This window comes from Mauremys mutica, chromosome 24 (genome assembly GCF_020497125.1).
Source record: "Mauremys mutica isolate MM-2020 ecotype Southern chromosome 24, ASM2049712v1, whole genome shotgun sequence".
Lineage (NCBI taxonomy): Eukaryota > Metazoa > Chordata > Testudines > Geoemydidae > Mauremys > Mauremys mutica.
The window spans coordinates 4,992,364-5,011,610 of record NC_059095.1 but is presented as its reverse complement, the minus strand read 5'-3'; the positions used below and the strand labels follow the sequence as shown (position 1 = coordinate 5,011,610).

At 52.3% G+C, this 19,247-nt stretch overlaps 2 protein-coding genes across 2 annotated transcripts; one reads left to right on the top strand and one right to left on the bottom strand.

The window, feature by feature from the left end:
• Positions 1 to 276: 276 nt before the first annotated feature.
• POLR2E (RNA polymerase II, I and III subunit E) lies at positions 277 to 6,192 on the bottom strand. The gene is made up of 8 exons (XM_044998281.1): positions 6,044 to 6,192; positions 4,975 to 5,149; positions 3,993 to 4,108; positions 2,594 to 2,674; positions 2,284 to 2,342; positions 2,010 to 2,088; positions 967 to 1,049; positions 277 to 525 (listed from the first exon to the last, which is right to left on the bottom strand). The coding sequence occupies exons 1-7, from the start codon at positions 6,098 to 6,100 to the stop codon at positions 984 to 986; spliced, it is 633 nt and encodes a 210-aa protein (XP_044854216.1). The 5' UTR covers positions 6,101 to 6,192; the 3' UTR covers positions 277 to 525; positions 967 to 983.
• Positions 6,193 to 14,600: 8,408 nt separating this feature from the next.
• Positions 14,601 to 19,247, top strand: GPX4 (glutathione peroxidase 4). Its single transcript, XM_044999096.1, has 7 exons — positions 14,601 to 14,741; positions 15,596 to 15,690; positions 16,243 to 16,387; positions 17,118 to 17,269; positions 17,626 to 17,650; positions 18,349 to 18,408; positions 18,986 to 19,247. The coding sequence occupies exons 1-7, from the start codon at positions 14,667 to 14,669 to the stop codon at positions 19,016 to 19,018; spliced, it is 585 nt and encodes a 194-aa protein (XP_044855031.1). The 5' UTR covers positions 14,601 to 14,666; the 3' UTR covers positions 19,019 to 19,247.

Genomic DNA, 19,247 nt, shown 5'->3' with positions numbered 1-19,247 from the left:
TTGGATACTTGTCCACTGTTGGACTCAGCTGCAGGACGTCCTGCTCAAACAGAACAGCTGCGGTATTGCCAGAGCTGTGCAGGGAAAGTCCAGCTAGCTAACCAACGCAGGCGTGAGAGCTACTGCTCAGGACCCTGGGGGCAGACTTCATTAGAGCACTTACTGGCTCAAGATGTTACCGGAAGGGACGGGGGAGACAAGTCTGGAATAGCAGGTGTCAGGAGGCTCTGCTGCAGGGGAAGTTGCAGAAACACCGCGCCAGGGAGAAAACACACGTGTAGCACAAACCTTTATTAAAATAAAATTCCGTTCAAAATTAAATTAAATAGCCCATTGCACTGAGCTTCAGTCCAGGCAGGAGGCCTCCAGGGAGTGAGAGAGAGGTAAGCGAGCGCAAAGGAAGACTAAGGCCCTGCAATAGTGCTATGACTTGAAATCACATTCAAGGATCTGGATTTAAGATGACAGACAACCCAGAGAGCCGACAGGGCGTAGATCAGATAACACAGGATTCCTCTTCCATACCTGGAAGAAAGAGAATCTGGAATTTCTTTCAAGAGAAAGATCATCTTTTAGTTCAGATGCATCATCTGACTCCTGCACTCCCACCAAGCTGCTGCACAGACTCTGTCCTGCACCAAGGGCCTCACGTCTAACCCCACCTCAAACTGAAGCCACCATCTAATTCCACAATGACAAATGCCCCTTCACTAACCAGATGTGGAACATTTATTTTGTTCCGTGCAAGGAGAGGTTTATAACGAGCATGCACATTAGGTCCCATTTACTCCAGCCTTCAATACACTGCAGGGAACTCTCCTCCAGTGCCCGTTTGGGGTTTTGTCCAGTTCAGTTTAAAACATCTCCACTTTATAGGTGCTAATGTGAAGTTACAGCATTAATTTCGGACACCGTTCAACTGTATCACAGCTAGGCAGTCCCATCGGGGAGATGCTGCCATGTTACCTGATGTACAGCACAGACTACTGAACCAGTCGGTAGGTGATGTATCGCCCTGCAGTCTCACTAGGTCTTATGATCTTGACCACCTGCAAGGGCAACAAAAACAGTTAACAAGCAACGAAAAGCAGCTCTGAATTTCACCTGGCAGGGCTCCCCGCTGCAGGGATTGGCTCAGCTGTCCAATGGAGAGGCAGAAGCGTTCAGCCTCTGGGAGGAGGGTGTATAGTGCTTGATCCTCAGCACTGAGGGAGGAAACCAGCCACGGAGACGGCTGCCCATAGCTAGGGGACAAGTATGTGCTTGGCATGACACGCAGGGGACAGATTACACAGACGTGCTTGTGAAGCATGAACGTGTGAGTTTAGTCAGCCACGCCAATGCCAAGGGTGTAAAGCCCAGCTTGTGATCTAACAAGCGATCCCTGACCCCCACCAATGCTCCATGTGAGTGCGTTGTGCAATTTACACAGTACAGGGCAGGCTGGAGGTAACTCTGCCAGATTAGGGCAGAAACACAGAAGCTCTGAAAGAAACTTTAAGTGACACACTGAATCAGAACCCCGCCACAGCTCTCTAGCGGAGGGTTTTCTTATGGTGCCCATCAGCATAACACCCTTTAGTAGAGGAAGGGGTGACATCTGAACAGCAGCACAGGCTCAGCTCCCATCCCACAGGCAATGAAGATTCCTCATTCAGATGCAACTCTCCTGGGGAGGAAATTATTCCTGGACGAGGAACCTGCAGAGCCACCGAAAACCCAATCCTGGGTGTGTAACACACAAGGAACCAGTCAGAACTGTGTCCCAAGGCTCTTAACACACCTCCTTCTGCCTGTTATGGACGGCCAAATCCTGCGGCCACTCTGTGCAGCTTCCACTATCTGTGCTGGGGTTATACATGAAGGAGGCAGGGACCCCATATTCAGTACTAGTTAGAGACCCATTGTGCTTATTTATAGACCATCAGGCCTTAAACAGAGCTTTCAAGAGGCTCTGTCTTGCTGCTCTCCCGCAGGAGCTACGTCCCTCACTCTGCTTTGCTCCTTACCTGCCCTCGCTTTATTCCAAAGTACCTGGCCACGGGATCTCCAGCCTGTATCCTGGGGAGCTGGTTCTCTCTCAGTTTACTGAGAAACACAGTGAAGGAAAACCCGCCACCAGAAGGGTTATCATTCGGCCCTGCTTTCTCCCAGCAAGAGGCAGGACCAAGAGAGCACATAGCAGCCTGCTGTACACATCGGAAGTCTAGCCAGCACAAAGCGAGTGAGTCACTTCCATGCTGGTAGGGGAGGGACTGACATTTGGAGCAAACAAAAGGATACTATCTGGCTAGTAATTCAGTTACTTCTTCCTTTGTCATGACCACGTGCTCTGGAACCAACTGCAAACACAAAAGCAGAGTCAAATCTAGGCAGGCTGAGATCAGAAAGGAGGAGAGAACAGTTATTTCCTGTGATGACCAGGGCTAGTACGCAGTGGCAAGGGAGACTAGACCGGCTGTCTGTGGGCCACCACTCAGCGTCACAAGATACACAGGAAAAGAATTTCAAGGGGTTGATTTACACCCAGATAGTCCAGAGTAAAGGCCGACTGTCCTGAACTCACTCCATGCTGCCCAAGCATCCAACTCACCTCGTGCTCTGTGATGTTGATCAGCAGCTCCTGCTGCAGGAATTGTTCCAGGATGTATTTGGGAGCCATGTCCACCAGTGACTGAAAGAAAAACCAAAAGGATTTTAAACTTCAGCACAGAAGAAGGGGCCCCAGCGCACATCAGTCCAATGTGATCCTGTCTAGTCAGAACAGAACTTTAATGAGCACCAAACGCTACAGCCAGTGTACTACGCGCAGTAACATCAATCACATCTATACATAAATCAAGGGGAGAGTGGATCTCTTAGCGAAGATGCTAAACACACAATCACCTCTTCCTCCTCATTTCTCCCTGCCCCCAGTCTGTCTTCTCCCATCCCTTAAGCACACCGCTTGCGGAAAGAGCAGCCCATTGGAGCTAGCTGATGGGGGCTCAGAACCAGGGTGGACCAGCAGCTCCCCTAAGTTCCCTGTGCGGCAGCCGCCCAGCAGGCTATCAGTTGCTAGCAGTACAGCTGTCCCTCCCCCCACTGCCATGTGCTGCTCCTGGCCTCTGCCTTGGAGCTGCTTCCGGGAGCCTCCTGCTTGCTGTGGTGGGTGTGGGGGAAGAGGGGTGCTAATGTCAGGGTGCCCCCTTCCCCCCACTCCTTTACCCCCCCAGCCATCTCCACAGAGCAGCGGGGGTGGGGGGGGGGGACACAACAGGGCTCAGGACAGAGGGAGCTTGGTGGCAGCAGCTGCTAGCTCAACTTGCTGATCAACTTAAAAAGGCAGTGTGCTTAGAGTAGGGTCATTGTACTTAAAGGGGCAATGCTGTCTCTCTCTGCTATGCTGTCTCCCCTCCCTCCATTCCTGCTGCCTTGTAGAGTGTGAGGCTACATTAACAACGTGTTAACCCTTGAGGGCTCAGCTGAGTGCTAGTTCATCATTTAGCAGTAAGGCATTTCCTGGGAAATATCCCTCCCTCTGACTCCACCACCTCAGCCAAGCTACACAGTCATCATTGCTAACCCCTGCTATTTACATTAATTCTTATGGGAAATTGGATTCGCTTGACATAGTTTTGCTTAAAGTAGCGTTTTTCAGGAACAGAACTACAACGTTAAGCGAGGAGTTACTGTAGCTCCTATTGAGTACACATGAGCTAAACAAGTTCTGCCTTAGCAAATGTGTGTTAAGACTGTCCTACAATCCTCATGTACCCCATTACCTGAGGGTTCTGCACGGTCTGCAAGGGCACAGTGCCCACGCGTGATGGGCATGGACACACACTGTTTTAAAGAGGACAACGTTAAGCAAAAAGGTTAATCTACAGGGGCACTGACCACTGTGCATCTGGAACCAAAAAACCCCAGAGGCATACAAGTGTGCATCCTATGAACTCTCAGTCCCCATCCTATAAACTCTCAACCAGCCCTTATGCAGGATCAACACCTACCTGCTTTGCCGAGGGAGTCATGCCCTGCTGCACCACAATCAGAGCCCTGGTGATGTTCTCTTCCTGCATTCTCTGGCAGTACATCTTGATTGTCTTTATCCCAACCTTGGGCTCCTCTGAGGAATAAATTAGTCACATGATATAGCTCCTGGTTGTCATGAAAGATCTGCATTTCGTTTACCTTTATCCTGCAGCTGGTCTGCAGAATAATACTAATGCACCTATATTCCTCTCCTGGGTTTCTAATAGCCTCCCCTTCAGCACGACATGCTGCTGCTATTCAGAGCACAGGTGGTACATTGCACCTGCAGTTTCTGGAAGTGCAAAGAGATTCACCACAGCACTGCAGCTGGGACTTCAGCGAATAGAACTGTTTTCACTACAGGCTAGTTGGTTCACAGACATCTATCCAGATGTTAGAGACTGTACTAGGCTGCACCAAGAAAAAGAACATATGACAGAGAGCAGGTGCATAACCAAGTGGCCAAAAAATCCTTCTGTAAATCTTTTGGGATTGTAGCCTGCAGAATTCAGCCTATTCCATCTGTACTTGGCCAAAACTTTCCCTGGCTTCAAGGGATGTTTTGCCCTCAGTAAAGCCAACAAAATTGGGCCTCTGGTGCAGTTATCCAAATGCTGGCTGGAATCAACTGCTACCAGGATTTTTCAAGGAGCAGGCTGGCCATCTGAGACATCCACACAGTAAGTGGCACATTGAATGGTGCTGAACTGATCTACCTTGGATCATCCAACCCAGGATTTGTTCCCAGGAGCCTAGGCACTTCAGAAACGATTCTCAAAAGCTAAGCCACCCCCCTCCATTCAGTTTCTCTCAGCTAGTTAAGAGCCAGGCAGAAGAATCAGTTCTATGCTGGCGCTGCATCCAGTCGGAGCTGCCGGCACCAGTCTAGAATGAGGTTCATGCCTATAAATTTACTGAGACTCCTCAGTTCATTACAGAGAGTAACAGCACCACACTCACCAGGGAAGAAGACAAACATCTGATCTGTGGGATCATCATTATGGGCCACCAGCACTGTAAGGTCAGTCCGCCGTGGTCTCCCTTCACTGGGTTTATCACCAAATTGGGCTTTAAACTCTTCTAAGGTCTGATCCAATTCATCCTGGGTCACCAGATAGCCCCGATCATGACACAGCTGAGGACAATACTCCTGTTTACTCACGATGCATATAAGACATAAATGCAGCTTTGCAGTTCCCATGTGACCCACCCAATTTCCCATCCAGCAAAGCCTCCCTAGCCCATATTCTCCCCACTTCCTGAGCCTGTACCAAGGTTATTTGACAGCTTCCACTGCATCACTGGTCTACAGATTTTAGGCTGTTTGGGGCAGGAGCTGGCTATCATGTCTGTACAGCATCAAGCACAATGGGGACCAACGTACTGATGGTGTTGAGGCACGACAGCAATATAAACGTTCAATATTGTTAACCATCATCACTCCTCTCTCCTGCATGAGAAAACACCTTCTAGAAAGATAAGGCTCCGACAGTAGATTCCAGAATGCAGCGGACAGACAGCTACAGCAAAGAGCTTTGATAGCTCCCGGTGCTTTACCCTTCTCTTTCTAAATCCAGGCCCCCAGCACAGCAGGGTAGTACCACTGCACCCATTTTACAGATAGGGAAGCTGAAGCACAAAGATGGGAAAGGACTCAGCTGAAGTCACCCAGAGAGTATGGAGCAGGCGAGAACCCAGGAGCCCTGGCTCCCGCCCCCGGGAGAGAACCCAGGAGCCCTGGCTCCCCCGGGAGAGAACCCAGGAGTCCTGCCCTCCCCCGCCCCCGCAAGAGAACCCAGGAGCCCTGGCTCCCGCCCCCGCGAGAGAACCCAGGAATCCTGCCCTCCCCCGCCCCCGCGAGAGAACCCAGGAGTCCTGCCCTCCCCCGCCCCCGGGAGAGAACCCAGGAGTCCTGCCCTCCCCCGCCCCCGCCCCCGCCCCCGGGAGAGAACCCAGGAGTCCTGGTCCCCAGCCCACGCGCTACCCTCGCCACCCCTCGGGCCCCAGCCCGGCAGGCCCCGCCCCACACCTGCATGATGGTCTTGCGGATCTTCCAGAGCCGGTAAGTCTCCTCCTCATCGTCCATGGCGCGTCCAACACGCAGCCAGCAGCGCCGAGCTCCGACAGAGCCACTGAGCAAGCGCCCAACAGCTCCTGCGCAAGCGCAGATACGTCTTCCCCAGAAACATGCTGTCAGGACCCTCAACTGTAGGTGTCTACTGTAAACGCCTGCTAACGCTCAGGGTACCCCCCCCACACACAATGCATCCGTTTTGGTACCCTCCCCTTACTTCTTCTTCCCAGGGTTGTGCCTCGTAAAAAGCTATTCTATTAGACTTAATAATTTTATCACAAATAACAGGCACAAAGAGATAGAAACTGGCTGCAGGGGTCTTTAGGAACAAAGGCTTCTGGGAACTGTAGTTTCCCCCTCAAAGACCTAAGCCTATTACTGCCACCTGCAGGGGAGTTGCAGCCTTGGCAAGCAATGGCTGTTAGGGCCAGGGTGCCACAGCTCAGGGCAACTGGTTTTGTTCAGCAGCTTCATTAATGATCTGGAGGATGGCATTAATTGCACCCTCAGCAAGTTCGCCGATGACACTAAGCTGGGGGGAGAGGTAGATACACTGGAGGGTAGGGATAGGGTCCAGAGTGACCTAGACAAATTAGAGGATTGGGCCAAAAGAAATCTGATGAGGTTCAACAAGGACAAGTGCAGAGTCCTGCACTTAGGAAGGAAGAATCCCATGCACTGCTACAGGCTGGGGACCGACTGGCTAAGCAGCAGTTCTGCAGAAAAGGACCTAGGGGTTACAGTGGACGAGAAGCTGGATATGAGTCAACAGTGTGTCCTTGTTGCCAAGAAGGCTAATGGCATATTGGGCTGCATTAGTAGGAGCAAGTATCAGAGGGGTAGCCGTGTTAGTCTGGTTCTGTAGAAGCAGCAAAGAATCCTGTGGCACCTTATAGACTAACAGACGTTTTGCAGCATGAGCTTTCATGGGTGAATACCCACTTCTTTAGTAGGAGCATTGCCAGCAGATCGAGGGACATGATCATTCCCCTCCATTCGGCACTGGTGAGGCCACATCTGGAGTATTGCGTCCACTTTTGGGGCCCCCACTACAGAAGGATGTGGACAAATTGGAAAGAGTCCAGCGGAGGGCAACGAAAATGATTAGGCAGCTGGGGCACATGATTTACAAGGAGAGGCTGAGGGAATTGGGGTTATTTAGTCTCCAGAAGAGTGAGGGCGGATTTGATAGCAGCCTTCAACTACCTGAAGGGGGGTCCCAAAGAGGATGGAGCTCGGCTGTTCTCAGTGGTGGCAGATGACAGAACAAGGAGCAATGGTCTCAAGTTGCAGTGGGAGAGGTCTAGGTTAGATATTAGGAAACACTATTTCGCTAGGAGGGTGGTGAAGCACTGGAAGGGGTTCCCTGGGGAGGTGGTTGAATCTCCATCCTTAGAGCTTTTTAAGGCCCGGCTTGACTAATCAAATGATTTTCTTGGGGTTTGTCCTGCTTTGAGCAGGGGGGCGGAATAGATGACCTCCTGAGTTTTTTTCCCAACCTGTATTCCCCTTCCGTGCTCCAGCGAAGTCATGATTGGCAGCTAAATGGGGTTGTGTGTTATATCACTGGGAAACTGGGATTAATCACACTGGGGATTAATATCACTGTGAAATGTATGTATTAATACTATACATGGCAATATTGATGTCTGGTATTATGTTTTGAAGGAAGCAAATACAGGTCTGTGCAGAGCATGAATACAAATGCAGCAGGGCTGACCTTTGACAATGGAACTGCAATTTACATATTTGGTAAACAGCTCACAAGAGAGTTGGGAAATCAGCAGATCCAGATCACAAGGGGCTCTGTATTTGCTTGTCTGCACAGCCTGGTCATCAGCCAGAGACAACAAAAGCTTATTTACATGTGAGGTAAACAAAGGCTGCAGGAGAGCATGTGGAGAGAGATGACCACTTAACCAACAATCTCCATGGGGGATGGAGGCAGCACTCCAGGAAGCCTTCCTGCCTCTTGAAGCAAGGTCAAGGAACTTTGAGAGAGAAGTTTTTCTCATGATTTTTAAGCCAATCTAATGATTTGGTTGCCTGAAGCATTTCATAGCATGCCCTGAGTGTAGTGAGACTTAGGGGTTAGTTGGGCTTAGGGGTTAGTTGGTTAGTTGGGCTTAGGGGTTATAGTGTTCAAAAGGCTCCTCCCGGGGGGAGTGACACTACTACCCATGTTATATCAGGGAGGACGCAAGCGCTGAGCAGGATGAGTTCAAAGAGCTGCATGAATGATCTCAAAAATAGTGATAAGGATCTCTATGCAGTTACGTGCTAATTACTTACTAATCTGGAGATCTGACGAAAGAGAGAAATCTGTTGCAGTACATTAAGAAACGTTGCTTACTAAGATTTCAAAAAGAATCGGACGCTTAGATTATCAAGAACAGCATGTGCCGTGACATGTGTGAGGATACGAAGTTGCAAGTGTTCCTAAATCCTCATGCTTCATGGTGTAATGTGGTTGTTAGCAGGGATCAGGAAGAAATTCCTCCCTCTTGTCTCACAACTGTGGAGTGGATCAAGATCATGGCTGGGAGTCAGGAGACCTGGGCTCTCTTTGTTGACTCACTGTGTGTCTTTCAGCATGTCACTTCTCCTCTTTGCACCTCTGTTTCCCTACATGTGAAATAGGGTTAATAATACCTTTGTAATGATAACTGTTTGTATTATGATAGCACCAGAGGACCCATCTGAGATTGGGGCCCCATTGTGGTAGGCACTGTGTAGACTCACAGTGAGAGACAGTCCCTCCCCCAGAGAGTTTGTAATCTCAATAGACAAAGGGTTGGAGAAAGGGAGGATTATAATCTCCATTTTACATCTGGGGAATTGAGGCCCAGACCCACAAAAAGTATTTAGGCTCCCAACTTCCACTGAGCCTAAATACCTCTGTGGATCTGGCCCAGAGAGATTATGTGACTTGCCCAGGGTCACACAGAGAGTCTGTGGCAGAGCCATAATCATAGACTATCAGGGTTGGAAGGGACCTCAGAAGGTCATCTAGTCTAACCCCCTGCTTAAAGCAGGACTACACCCCAGACAGATTTTTACCCCAGTTCCCTAAATGGCCCCCTCAAGGATTGAACTCACAACCCTGGGTTAGCAGGCTCAAACCCCTGAGCTATCCCTCCCCCCATGGATGGATGATGGATATTTTCCTGCAGTGATTTGTTGTATCAAATTACATCATCATAAGGGTGGAGCCTGCCTGTGCAGGAGCCAGCGCTCTTGGGAACTGCTCTGAAACCATGGGATGAACATGTGGGGAAACCAAGACCATCCCAAACCTCTTCACCTTCTGCTCCAAGCACAAGATGCGATTCTCCCGCCGGCCTTCTCCAACACAAGCAAAGCAGCATAGACATTTACAAGCAACAAAACCAAAATCCTACCAAAACAAAACACTCCACTGCCAAAAACTTCTCCCAGGGGAGCGGAGGAGAGAGAAAGAATTAGCCACACGTGACAGACGTTAATTGCGTCGTTAAAGCGCGCCTGGCAAGTGCTCAGATACTACGGGGATGTGAGATGGGCATAAGAACCTGTATAGCACAGAATAGAAATTGTCATACTGCTGCATTTGGAGGTGCCAATGTAAACTTCTGTCCTCCTTACATCCCATTGTAGCCATGGACAGGATAAATTCAGCTCTGGGGATTTCTCCTGAGCAAAGGAAAAGTGACTTACTGGCTAAACACAAACGTGCGTATATTGGATGTGGCCAGTTTAACTTGGGAAAGGGTATTTCTCCTTCCCAGCGGGAGGGTGGAGCCAGTTTTTACCGTGCTGGTTGCTTGGTTTTGATGAGAGTTTTGAGAGTCTCAGCTCTTGACATTTGATCAAAGGACCATGACATGCCAAAAGCAAAGCTTGCAATTTCTGACACCGCTCACATTAAAGGCCCCTTTGGTGGGGATTTTGTGCAATCTCGAGATATAAGATCAATTGGCAGAGACCGAAATAGGACCCTCAACAAACATCCTGTGCTACTGAGGTTCTTTTCTATCCTTTCATTCTGTAATCCAAGGCTACCATCCCTCCTCCCTCCCTAACAATGCACTAGAAAATATTCAACCCATCAGCAAGGACCCCTTCCTCTTCCAACTTGCATTATCCTTTCATCTGCCAGTTGCAAAGCTGATTCTTTCTCATACTTTTTCCCTGGCTCTGAGGCAATACTCCGTGCCAGCAGATCAGGGCTCAGAAAGACATGAACAGAAATTATCCATTTTTATAAACTAAAACAATGTTCCATCCACCCTTCTAATCTTTCTAATTCACAGACCCCCACCCCCATCTAGTATTAATCACAGAACCATAGAGATTCCACAACCTCCCTTGGAAGCCTATTGCAGAGCTTAACTCTAAAATCTAACCAAAATCTTCCTTGCTGCAGATTAAGCCCATTCTCGTCCTACCTTCAGTGGACATGGAGAACAGTTGATCACCATCCTCTGTATAACAGCCTCTTACATATTTGAAGACTATCAGGTTCCCCCTCCCAGTTTACTTTTCTCAAGACTAAACATGCCCAGTTTTTTTAACGTTTCCTCACAGGTCAGGATTTCTGAACCTTTTATCATTTCAGTTGCTCTCCTCTGGACTGTCTCCAATTTGTCCAGATCTTTCCTAAAGTTCGGTGCTCAGAATTGGACATGGTACTGTACTCCCAGTGAGGCCCAGTGTTGAACAGAGCGGTACAGATACCTCCCGTGTCTTATGCACAACACTCCTGTTAATACACCCCAGAATAATATTAACCTTTTTTCGCAGCTGCAGCCCACTGTTGACTCAGATTCAATTTGTGATTCAATATAAACCCAGATCCTTTTCAGCAGTACCAGCACGTAGCTACTTAGGTCCCATTTTATAGCTGCGCATTTGATTTTTCCTCCCTAAGTTAAGTACTTGCACTTACTCATAGACTTAAAGGTCAGAAGGGACCATCGTGATCATCTGTCTGACCTCCTGCCCATTGCAGGCCACAAACCCTCACCCACTCCTGAACTAGACCCCTAACCTCTAGCTGAGTCACTGAAGTCCTCAAATGATGGTTTAAAGACTTGTCTTTATTGAATTTCATCTTGTTGATTTTAGATCAATTCTCCAATTTGTCCAGGTGATTCTGAATTCTAATCCAGTCCTCCAAAGTGCAATTGAAGTGATTTTATTATTCAGCACCACCCCCTACTCGTTTTATCTGTCTTAAAATTAAAACTTCAAGTTGAATTGTATCGTGCAGTGTCAGTTAGTCTCTGGGGGATGCACCCATATGACAAAACCCAAAATAAGCAGTTGAGGGAGGGGGAACTAGAATTTTTTCTCCACGTCTTTTTCTCTTCCTAGCAATTGCCTAGAATTCAGCCAATAGGGAGCTAGAGCTGGAGTCTGAGCAATGTAAATTGCACTTCCAATTACCCTTTTCCCATCAAAATGTTCACATCTGCTTTTTAATAACACTTCTTCCTGCAACCGCTGCTTAATAACAGGGGTTGGAAACTGCTTTTTGAAGGTTCTTACCACAGTTCATCCTCTTTCATTTAAGGTGGAGTCTCCACACTGGATTTCTGTGGCATTTAAACCTCTGGGCTGCCCAGGGTTTGTCTGTGGTCTGAGGCTATAAAGAAGTGCACCTTTCCTTTTCTTTCTTCTTTTATGGGCGAGGGTGTGAGTTTATTTCAGGATAGAGCCAACATCTTTTATGTCTTCCTGGGAATCACCTGTTGCCAGTGACACCAGTCATACTGCTGTGATGGTAGATACCCGTAGAGCCTTCAAGTCTAGAAAACAGCATCCCACTATTACTGTTATTTTTCACAGTACTGCCAAGAGACTCCAACAGAGATTTGTGCCCCCCCTGGTGCTAGGTGCTGTACAAACATATGGCGAAAGGCTATGTGAGGCTTGTCCCTGCCCTGAAGAACTTCCAACCCAAGGGTCTGAGCCAATCTCCACTGAAGTCAAATAAATAGACAAAAGGTGGGATACATGAAGTTATTATCTCCATTCTACAACAGGGGAACTAGGGTTGCCAGGTGTCCGGTTTTCGACTGGAACAGCGGGTTGAAAAGGGACCCTGGCGGCTCCAGTCAGCACTGCTGACCAGGCTGTTAAAAGTCCGGTCAGCAGTGCAGCGGGGCTAAGGCAGGTTCCCTGCCTACCGTGGCTTTGTGCGGCTCCTGGAAGTAGCGGCATGTCCCACTTCGGCTCCTACGCGGCCAATGGGAGCGGTGGGGGCGGCGCCTGAGGATGGGGCAGCGCCTCCACGTAGGAGCTGGAGGGGGACATGCTGCTGCCTCTGGGAGCCGTGCAGAGCCATGGTAGGCAGGGAGCCTGCCTAGCCCTGCTGCACCGCTGACTAGACTTTTAATGGACACGCCGCTGCTTCTGGGAGCTGCTTGAGGTAAGCGCTGCCTGGACCCTGCACCCCGACCCCATCCCGTGCCCCAACCCCCTGATCCCCCTCCCACCGTCTGAACCTCTCGATCCCAGCCCGGAGCACCCTCCTGCACCCCAAACCTGTCATTCCCCAGTGCCACCCTAGAGTCTGCTCCTCCAGCTGGAGCCCTCACAGCCCCTGCACCCCAACCTCCTGCCTCAGCCCAGAGCCCCCTCCTGCACCCCAAATCCCTCATCCCCAGCCCCACCCCCCAGTCTGCCCCCCAGCCGGAGCCCTCACCCCCCCCTCCGCACCCCAACCCCCTGCCCCAGCCCGGTGAAAATGAGCGAGTGAGTTAGGGTGGCGAGAGCAAGTGACAAGGAGGGGGGGGGAATGGAGTGAGCAGGAGCAGGGCCTCGGAGGAGGGGTGGGGCAAGGACATTCGGTTTTGTGCGAGTAGAAAGTTGGCAACCCTAAGGGGAACAGATGCACAGAGAGTTCTGGCTCCACGGAGGCCTCCGCCCATGTGGAGCTCAGTGAAAGACTGAGGCCCAGATAATGTGACTAACCTCACACAGGAAAGCGTGTGGCAGAGTCTTGAGCTGAACCCAGCTCTCTGGGGTCCCGCTCCAGTGCCTTACCCAAAAAGCCAGCCGCCTTCTCGTCCTGGGCGGTTAAAATCAGAACGACTGGGCACATGGCATTCCCGCACATAGGGCCTATTGCCAACACGTCCTGGGAATTTGAGGCCAAGCTGAGCTGTTCCTCATCATTATTACTTGTTGCAAGCCGACAACATGCTGGGTATTGTGCAGATGCGATCTCCACTCTAAGGAGCCGACAGGCGAAAGATAACTCAGACCTTTGAACATCACAAAGGGTAGTAGGATTGGCCAGGAATCTCTCGGAACTGGCCTCAGTCTCCTGGTTGTTATTGAAAGCAATCCGAGAGATCTGAGCAGACCAAAAGTCTGGTCAACGGGGGGCAGCGCAACAGAGCTAAGGCAGGCTCCTTACCTGCCCTGGCTCCGCGCAGCTCCTGGAAGTGGCGGCGTGTCTGGCTTCTAGGTGCAGGCAGGGCGGCCAGAGGGGTCTCTGCCCCAAGTGCCCGCTCCGCTGCTCCCCTTGGGCCTCAGGGCAGGGGGCGGGGCAGGGGTGTTTGGGTTTGGACCAGTCATGCCAAACCCAGGAAAAAACCACAGCAAATGGGCTTGTTCTAGGCTTAATTGGCTTGTGAGTTGTTTGTTAGCTAGTTTTTGGCTTGTAGCTTGTTTCTTTTTTTAGACTGGCGTTTTTTGGGAGGCGGGGAGAGAGTCAAGGTGCACAGCAGCGTTAGGGGCCTTATTCCTTCACCCTCCTACTTCCAGACCTGAATATCTATATCCTAACAAGCAGGCCCACCCCAGTGCCAGACTGCACCCCAGGGGGGGGGTGTCTAGTCACATAGAGGGTTGGGTTTCTTAGGGGCTGACTTGTTTTGAAATGGGATGACCTTGATTTTTGGCTTATTGTGAAAGTCGGGGAGTTTATTTACGGCGTGAAAGCTGCCAACGCAGCTTTGGACTTTATGTGATTAGACAGTGGGGCAACCCTGGGACGAAGGTGTGACGCTAAGTACTGTAATTATTATCAGCAAAGAATCCTGTGGCACCTTATAGACTATAAGGTGCCACAGGATTCTTTGCTGCTTTTACAGATCCAGACTAACACGGCTACACCTCTGATACTTGTAATTATTATATTGCCCGGCCTGGTGCTTTGCAAACCACCCTCCCACAGCCCCCGCACCCTGAGCACTTTGCACTCTGGACAGGCCTGGCATCCTACAAGGCAGGGCCAAGCTAATCTGCCAGCGCCCCATAGGCACCTTCTCCCTGCTGCACTCTGGGCTGTTCCACCCTGGGTCTCCCCCTCCCCCTGCCGCCAGGTGCACGCTGGGCTGTTCCCCCAAGGTCTTACCCTCCCCCTGGACACTGCAATGGATAAACACGCGCGCGATAACCTGTGCCGTCTCCTGATTGGTGACCGCGGGGGGCCGCTTTCTGCCGGGGCCGCCCTCTTCGGCCGCTGATTGGTCGGAGCGGCCGGGGGCGCGGCCCTGGAAGCCGGGGGGGCGGGGCGCCCGTCGCTGATTGGCGGGGCGGGTGAGGCTTGGGCCGGCCGTTGAGGCGGGGCCCGGGTGCCGCTGCCATGAATTGGGGCTGCCTGGGCAGACGGGTGCTGCTGTGCGGGGCGCTGGGCGCGCGGGGTCTGAGCCGGAGCATGGTGAGTGCGGGGGGGCCGGGGCCGGGGCCGGGCTCGCGCTCCCTCAGGCCGCCCGCGCTATGGTCCGACCAGCGAGTCGGCGGGGCGGCCAGAGAGGACCTGCCCCTTCCCCCCCCCGAGAGGGGGCCCGCTCGGCGGCGCCCCCAGCCCGGCCCTGAGGGGCGGCCGCCGAGCCCCCACCCCAGCGGGTGCTGCGGGCTCCGGGGCTGAGGCCTGGAGGGGCCGCCCCCGCCCTGGCCGAGGGGCCTCCAGCCCCGCCCCCCGCATCTCTGAATGGAGCCGGGGGGGGCTGAGCGAGGCGGGTCCCGGGGCGCCCCCCGGTCCCATGACCCTGGCGGGCACGAGCAGGCCTGGGGCTCCCCCCCCCCCCCGCCGCGCAGGCTCGCTGGGTTCCTTCCTGCGCCGCTCCGGAGCGGCCGGGGGGGGGGGAGAGGGGACACCGGTCCCAGTCGGGGCGGGGGGGGGGGCTCGTGCATGAGCAGCGTTAACCCAGCCCCGAGTCCCGCGCGGGGCGGGGGGGCTCGGCCGAGGCGCGCGCCGAGCCGCAGCGCAGCGGCAGGAAGGCTCCTCGCTGGGCCTCGTCCCCCGGGAATCCGCTGCCGCTGAGTCACGGTCACGAGACCCGCTCCTGCCCCCTGAGCCCTGGTAGCGCTTGTGACCCCGTGTTAATTCCTCCGATAACCGAGATTAGTGCTGGGTTCGCATCGAGCCCCCCGGTCCCCTGCTTTGTGGGCCGTCAGCTGGGCGTGTGGCTGCTGCCTTTCCCTGGCACGCTCCGGATCTGGCCTCTGTGCGCCAAGACTGGGATGCCCCCTTTGCTGGGAAACTGATCTTTTGCCCTGGCTGTCTTGCAGTGCGCACAGGCGGATGACTGGCGATCTGCCAAATCCATCTATGAATTCCATGCCAAAGACATCGATGGCCATGATGTTTCCCTGGACAAGTACAGGTAAGTGGTGAGGAGCCCAGGTGCCGTGAGCCTGGCTGGCTCAGCGAGGTACCCGAAACCCAAGTGTTGTGCTAGCCTGTAGATAGGCTATTAATACTTCAGTCTCCTCTAGTCTTGCCTAGCCAACAACAAAACTGTTAATACTGGCAGCCCAGGGAGGAGTGCTGGTGAGAGAGCGGCACATCCAGGCCCTGGGGAGGAGGAGTGCCCAAAAGGGACTACACTAGGCAACTGAACTAAGCAGGGGCAGCTTGGCTCCAGATGGACAGGCTCTGCCTGACTCTGGGTGGGGTTCAGAAGGTCTGTGACTTGCACCCGATGGGACTAATTCCCATGAAAGAGGTGTGGAGAATCTGACTCACATCTGATGCAAATGCGCCTAGGAAAGGGGTGCATGTGAGGAGCCAGTTAGCAGGTTACCTCCAACAGGGAAGAAAAGCGATGGCCATATGTAGGTAGGGTCCCTTGCTGCAGATGCAATGTTGATCTTTGTGGGGTAGATCAGCTCCCGCCCTCTTGTGATAACTGTCAGCGACTCTGCTTCTTTCCCAGGGGGTATGTCTGCATCATCGCCAATGTAGCGTCCAAATGAGGAAAAACTGACGTAAACTACACTCAGCTTGTCGATATGTACGCCAGATATGCTGAGAGGGGTTTACGCATCCTGGGCTTCCCCTGCAACCAGTTTGGAAACCAGGTGTGTGGCACCTCTGCCTTCTTGCACCCTGCCTGCTAAGAAAAGGGGGTTCCTCTAGGAAAAAAGCACCCCTTTCTCCCTAGCAAAGGGGGCTGGCTCAGCAGCCCTAGAGACTGAAGGATCCCTGTAGTTAGCCTGGGCGTGGCAAATATTCCCAACGTGTAGAGCCTTTAAGTACTACCATCAGATAAACAGCTAATAACAGCCTCCCTAGCATGTGAGTGGGAGTACAGTTTAGTCCTTGGCCCATTCACACTTTGTCTCTACCAAAAATTGGTCATGGTGCCTGGTGTGCACACTTCAGTCTTAAAGAACTAGGCTTTTTGCCACTGAGCTGGTGTAATGCACCTGGTCTTGCTGAGCTCCTCTGAGGCACAAGAGGCTGTGGGTGATTCAGTGTGCACTAGAACATGGAAGTGTAGCTCTGCCGGGCATTCAGGTGGACCATGTGGCTCCAGTCATCTCCTGAGCCCAGTTGTATTCAAGTAACCATGCTCCCTGCCAGCTGTGTCCCAGCAATGAGTGGGGTATTCTAGAAGCAGGCCACTCATGCCTCCTTCGTCACCCAGACTGCCCAACTTCATTCCCTCACTGTACACACAGCCTGCCCTCAGAATCTGAGGCTGGAACTGTGCTTCATCCAAATGGAATGGGGTTCCGGGTAGTCAGTCAGAGCCTAATGATGCAAGGCCACTCACTTCCCACAGTAACCTTTCTCTTTGCTTCTTAGGAGCCTGGGGATGAGTCGCAGATCAAACAATTTGTTGCACACTATGGGGTGAAGTTTGACATGTTTAGTAAGATAGAGGTCAACGGGAACAACGCCCATCCTCTCTGGAAATGGATGAAAGATCAGCCCAAAGGAAGAGGCACCCTGGGAAAGTGAGTGCAGATGCAGAAGGAAGCAGTAGCATTAGAGAAACAGCTTGGCCCCATTGGTGTCATTGGAATGGGGGAGGAGGAGAGCAAATCAATCCTGGGATGAAACCAAAAGAGGAGCCTTAAGCCTGCACTGCTGGCAGCAGGGCGACACTCTGGACTGGAGAGGAAGAGGTTGTGGGGTGGATGGATTGGAGAGCTGAAGGGTCACACAGCAGTCCCCAGCTTGGGCCTGTTGGAAGTCGTGGCAGAGCAGGCTGTTGGGTTTGGCGTGGGGCTGCGGTGGGTGGGTGCTCCTAGCCACACTGGGACTAGTTTATAACAGCTGCTGTCTCACTGGTGTTCTCTCTCCTTCCTAGTGCAATAAAATGGAACTTCACAAAGGTAAGACTCTGCTCTCTTCTCATTGGGGCTTTTAGCCTCTAAAATGGCCTGATCACTTGAGTGAGAGCCTGTAAGATCCCAGGAGCTAAGCAAGGTTGGTTGGGAGGCTCCAAGAAACACTTAGCTGCCAGAAGAGGTGTTGGAGGCAGGGGCTGCAGAGCCTAGTAAGATTACTCCTCCTGAGCAGGCATTGACCCATAGCTCCTAGACCTAAAACCGCAGCCCTGACTTTGCACTTGGGTCCTAGCTCAAACCCTGTAAGGGATAGGGGTGTCTGGTCAGACTCCAGCTTGGCTAATTACATTCTACCTCACTCTGCTTCAGCGGGATACATCAGTCTTTGCTTTGCGCATTGAGTTGTTGCGGGGAGGTGGCGAGGAAGGGCTTGCCTCATGCCAGAGGTGGCTGCATTTCAGCATTGGGATGGGAGGCCTTGTACATCATGAGGTCAGATTTCAAAGCACTCAATCCCCCTGCAAAGGCGCTGCAGTTCTTATAAGTGACCTGGGGAGGGATAGTGGTTTGCCAGGTGCCCCCAAAGCTGCTTCTCCACCCATGGCCTCCCTGCTGCCCAGGGGAGTTAATGGCCTTGAAGCTCATTTCCTGTAGTGTTCTGTGCACGACTCAAGCGGTGGGGTCCAGTGGGGCAGAGCACTTGTGGCTCCAGGATTATTCATGCTTGTCTCTTAACTCCACAGTTCCTCATTAACAAGGAGGGCCAGGTCGTGAAGAGATACAGCCCAATGGATGATCCCTATGTAAGTCAGCCTGTCTGTGTCACAAAGCCGTAACCTCGGGGGCTGGCTCTGCCGGAACCGCACAGCCAAGCCGTGTCACAAAGCAGAGCTTTAATAGGGGGCCCAAACTTGGGGGAGGAGGGGAAGGAAGGTACTTTGCCAATAGCAAGGGCAGTGCAGGAAGCTGTTAGTCACGTAGGGAGACTTGGGTAATGCACATCATGACTCGGTGGCGGAGGTCCTTGTTTCTCCCCAGCCTGAACATCTCTGCAGTGAACACACAGAGCTGCTGGGTTTCCTTACACTCTACAAGCCAACCAAACTTAAGCTGCCCTTCCCCCCTGTAGTGGGGGGGGGGGAGTTCCCTCTGCAGGAGTGTAATGCAGAGGGGTGAGAATGAGCAGGGTGGGATTCAAGTAGTCAAGCAGTGTCCACAGCTGGTGGGGATGCTGCACAGGGAGGTGTTCCTGGTCAGTGGTGCAGAGCTCTGGATACAGCAGGCAGGGGCTAGTTATCCTTCATGGACAGGACGGGGGGGGGGGCTCTCTCCACAGGCCCTCCAGAGAAACAGCACTTGACTCCCTCCTCTTCTCTGCAGGTGATTGAGAAGGACCTGCCCGCTTTCCTGTAGACCCGTTCACTTCGACACTGGACCATTCCCTCTGCTTAGCAATGGCTCTTACCTGCTCCCCGTGGAGTCTTCCCACCCGGCCCCAATGACGGCCTGCCTTAAAGCCAGCCTGCTGGTGAGGCAGACCCGAAAGCTTGGCGTGCATCTGCGGGAAGAAGGCTTCACTGGGCTGGTGGCTGTTGCTGGGCACTCTCAGCTTTGTTGCAATAAAAGTTTATGCTGAAACTGA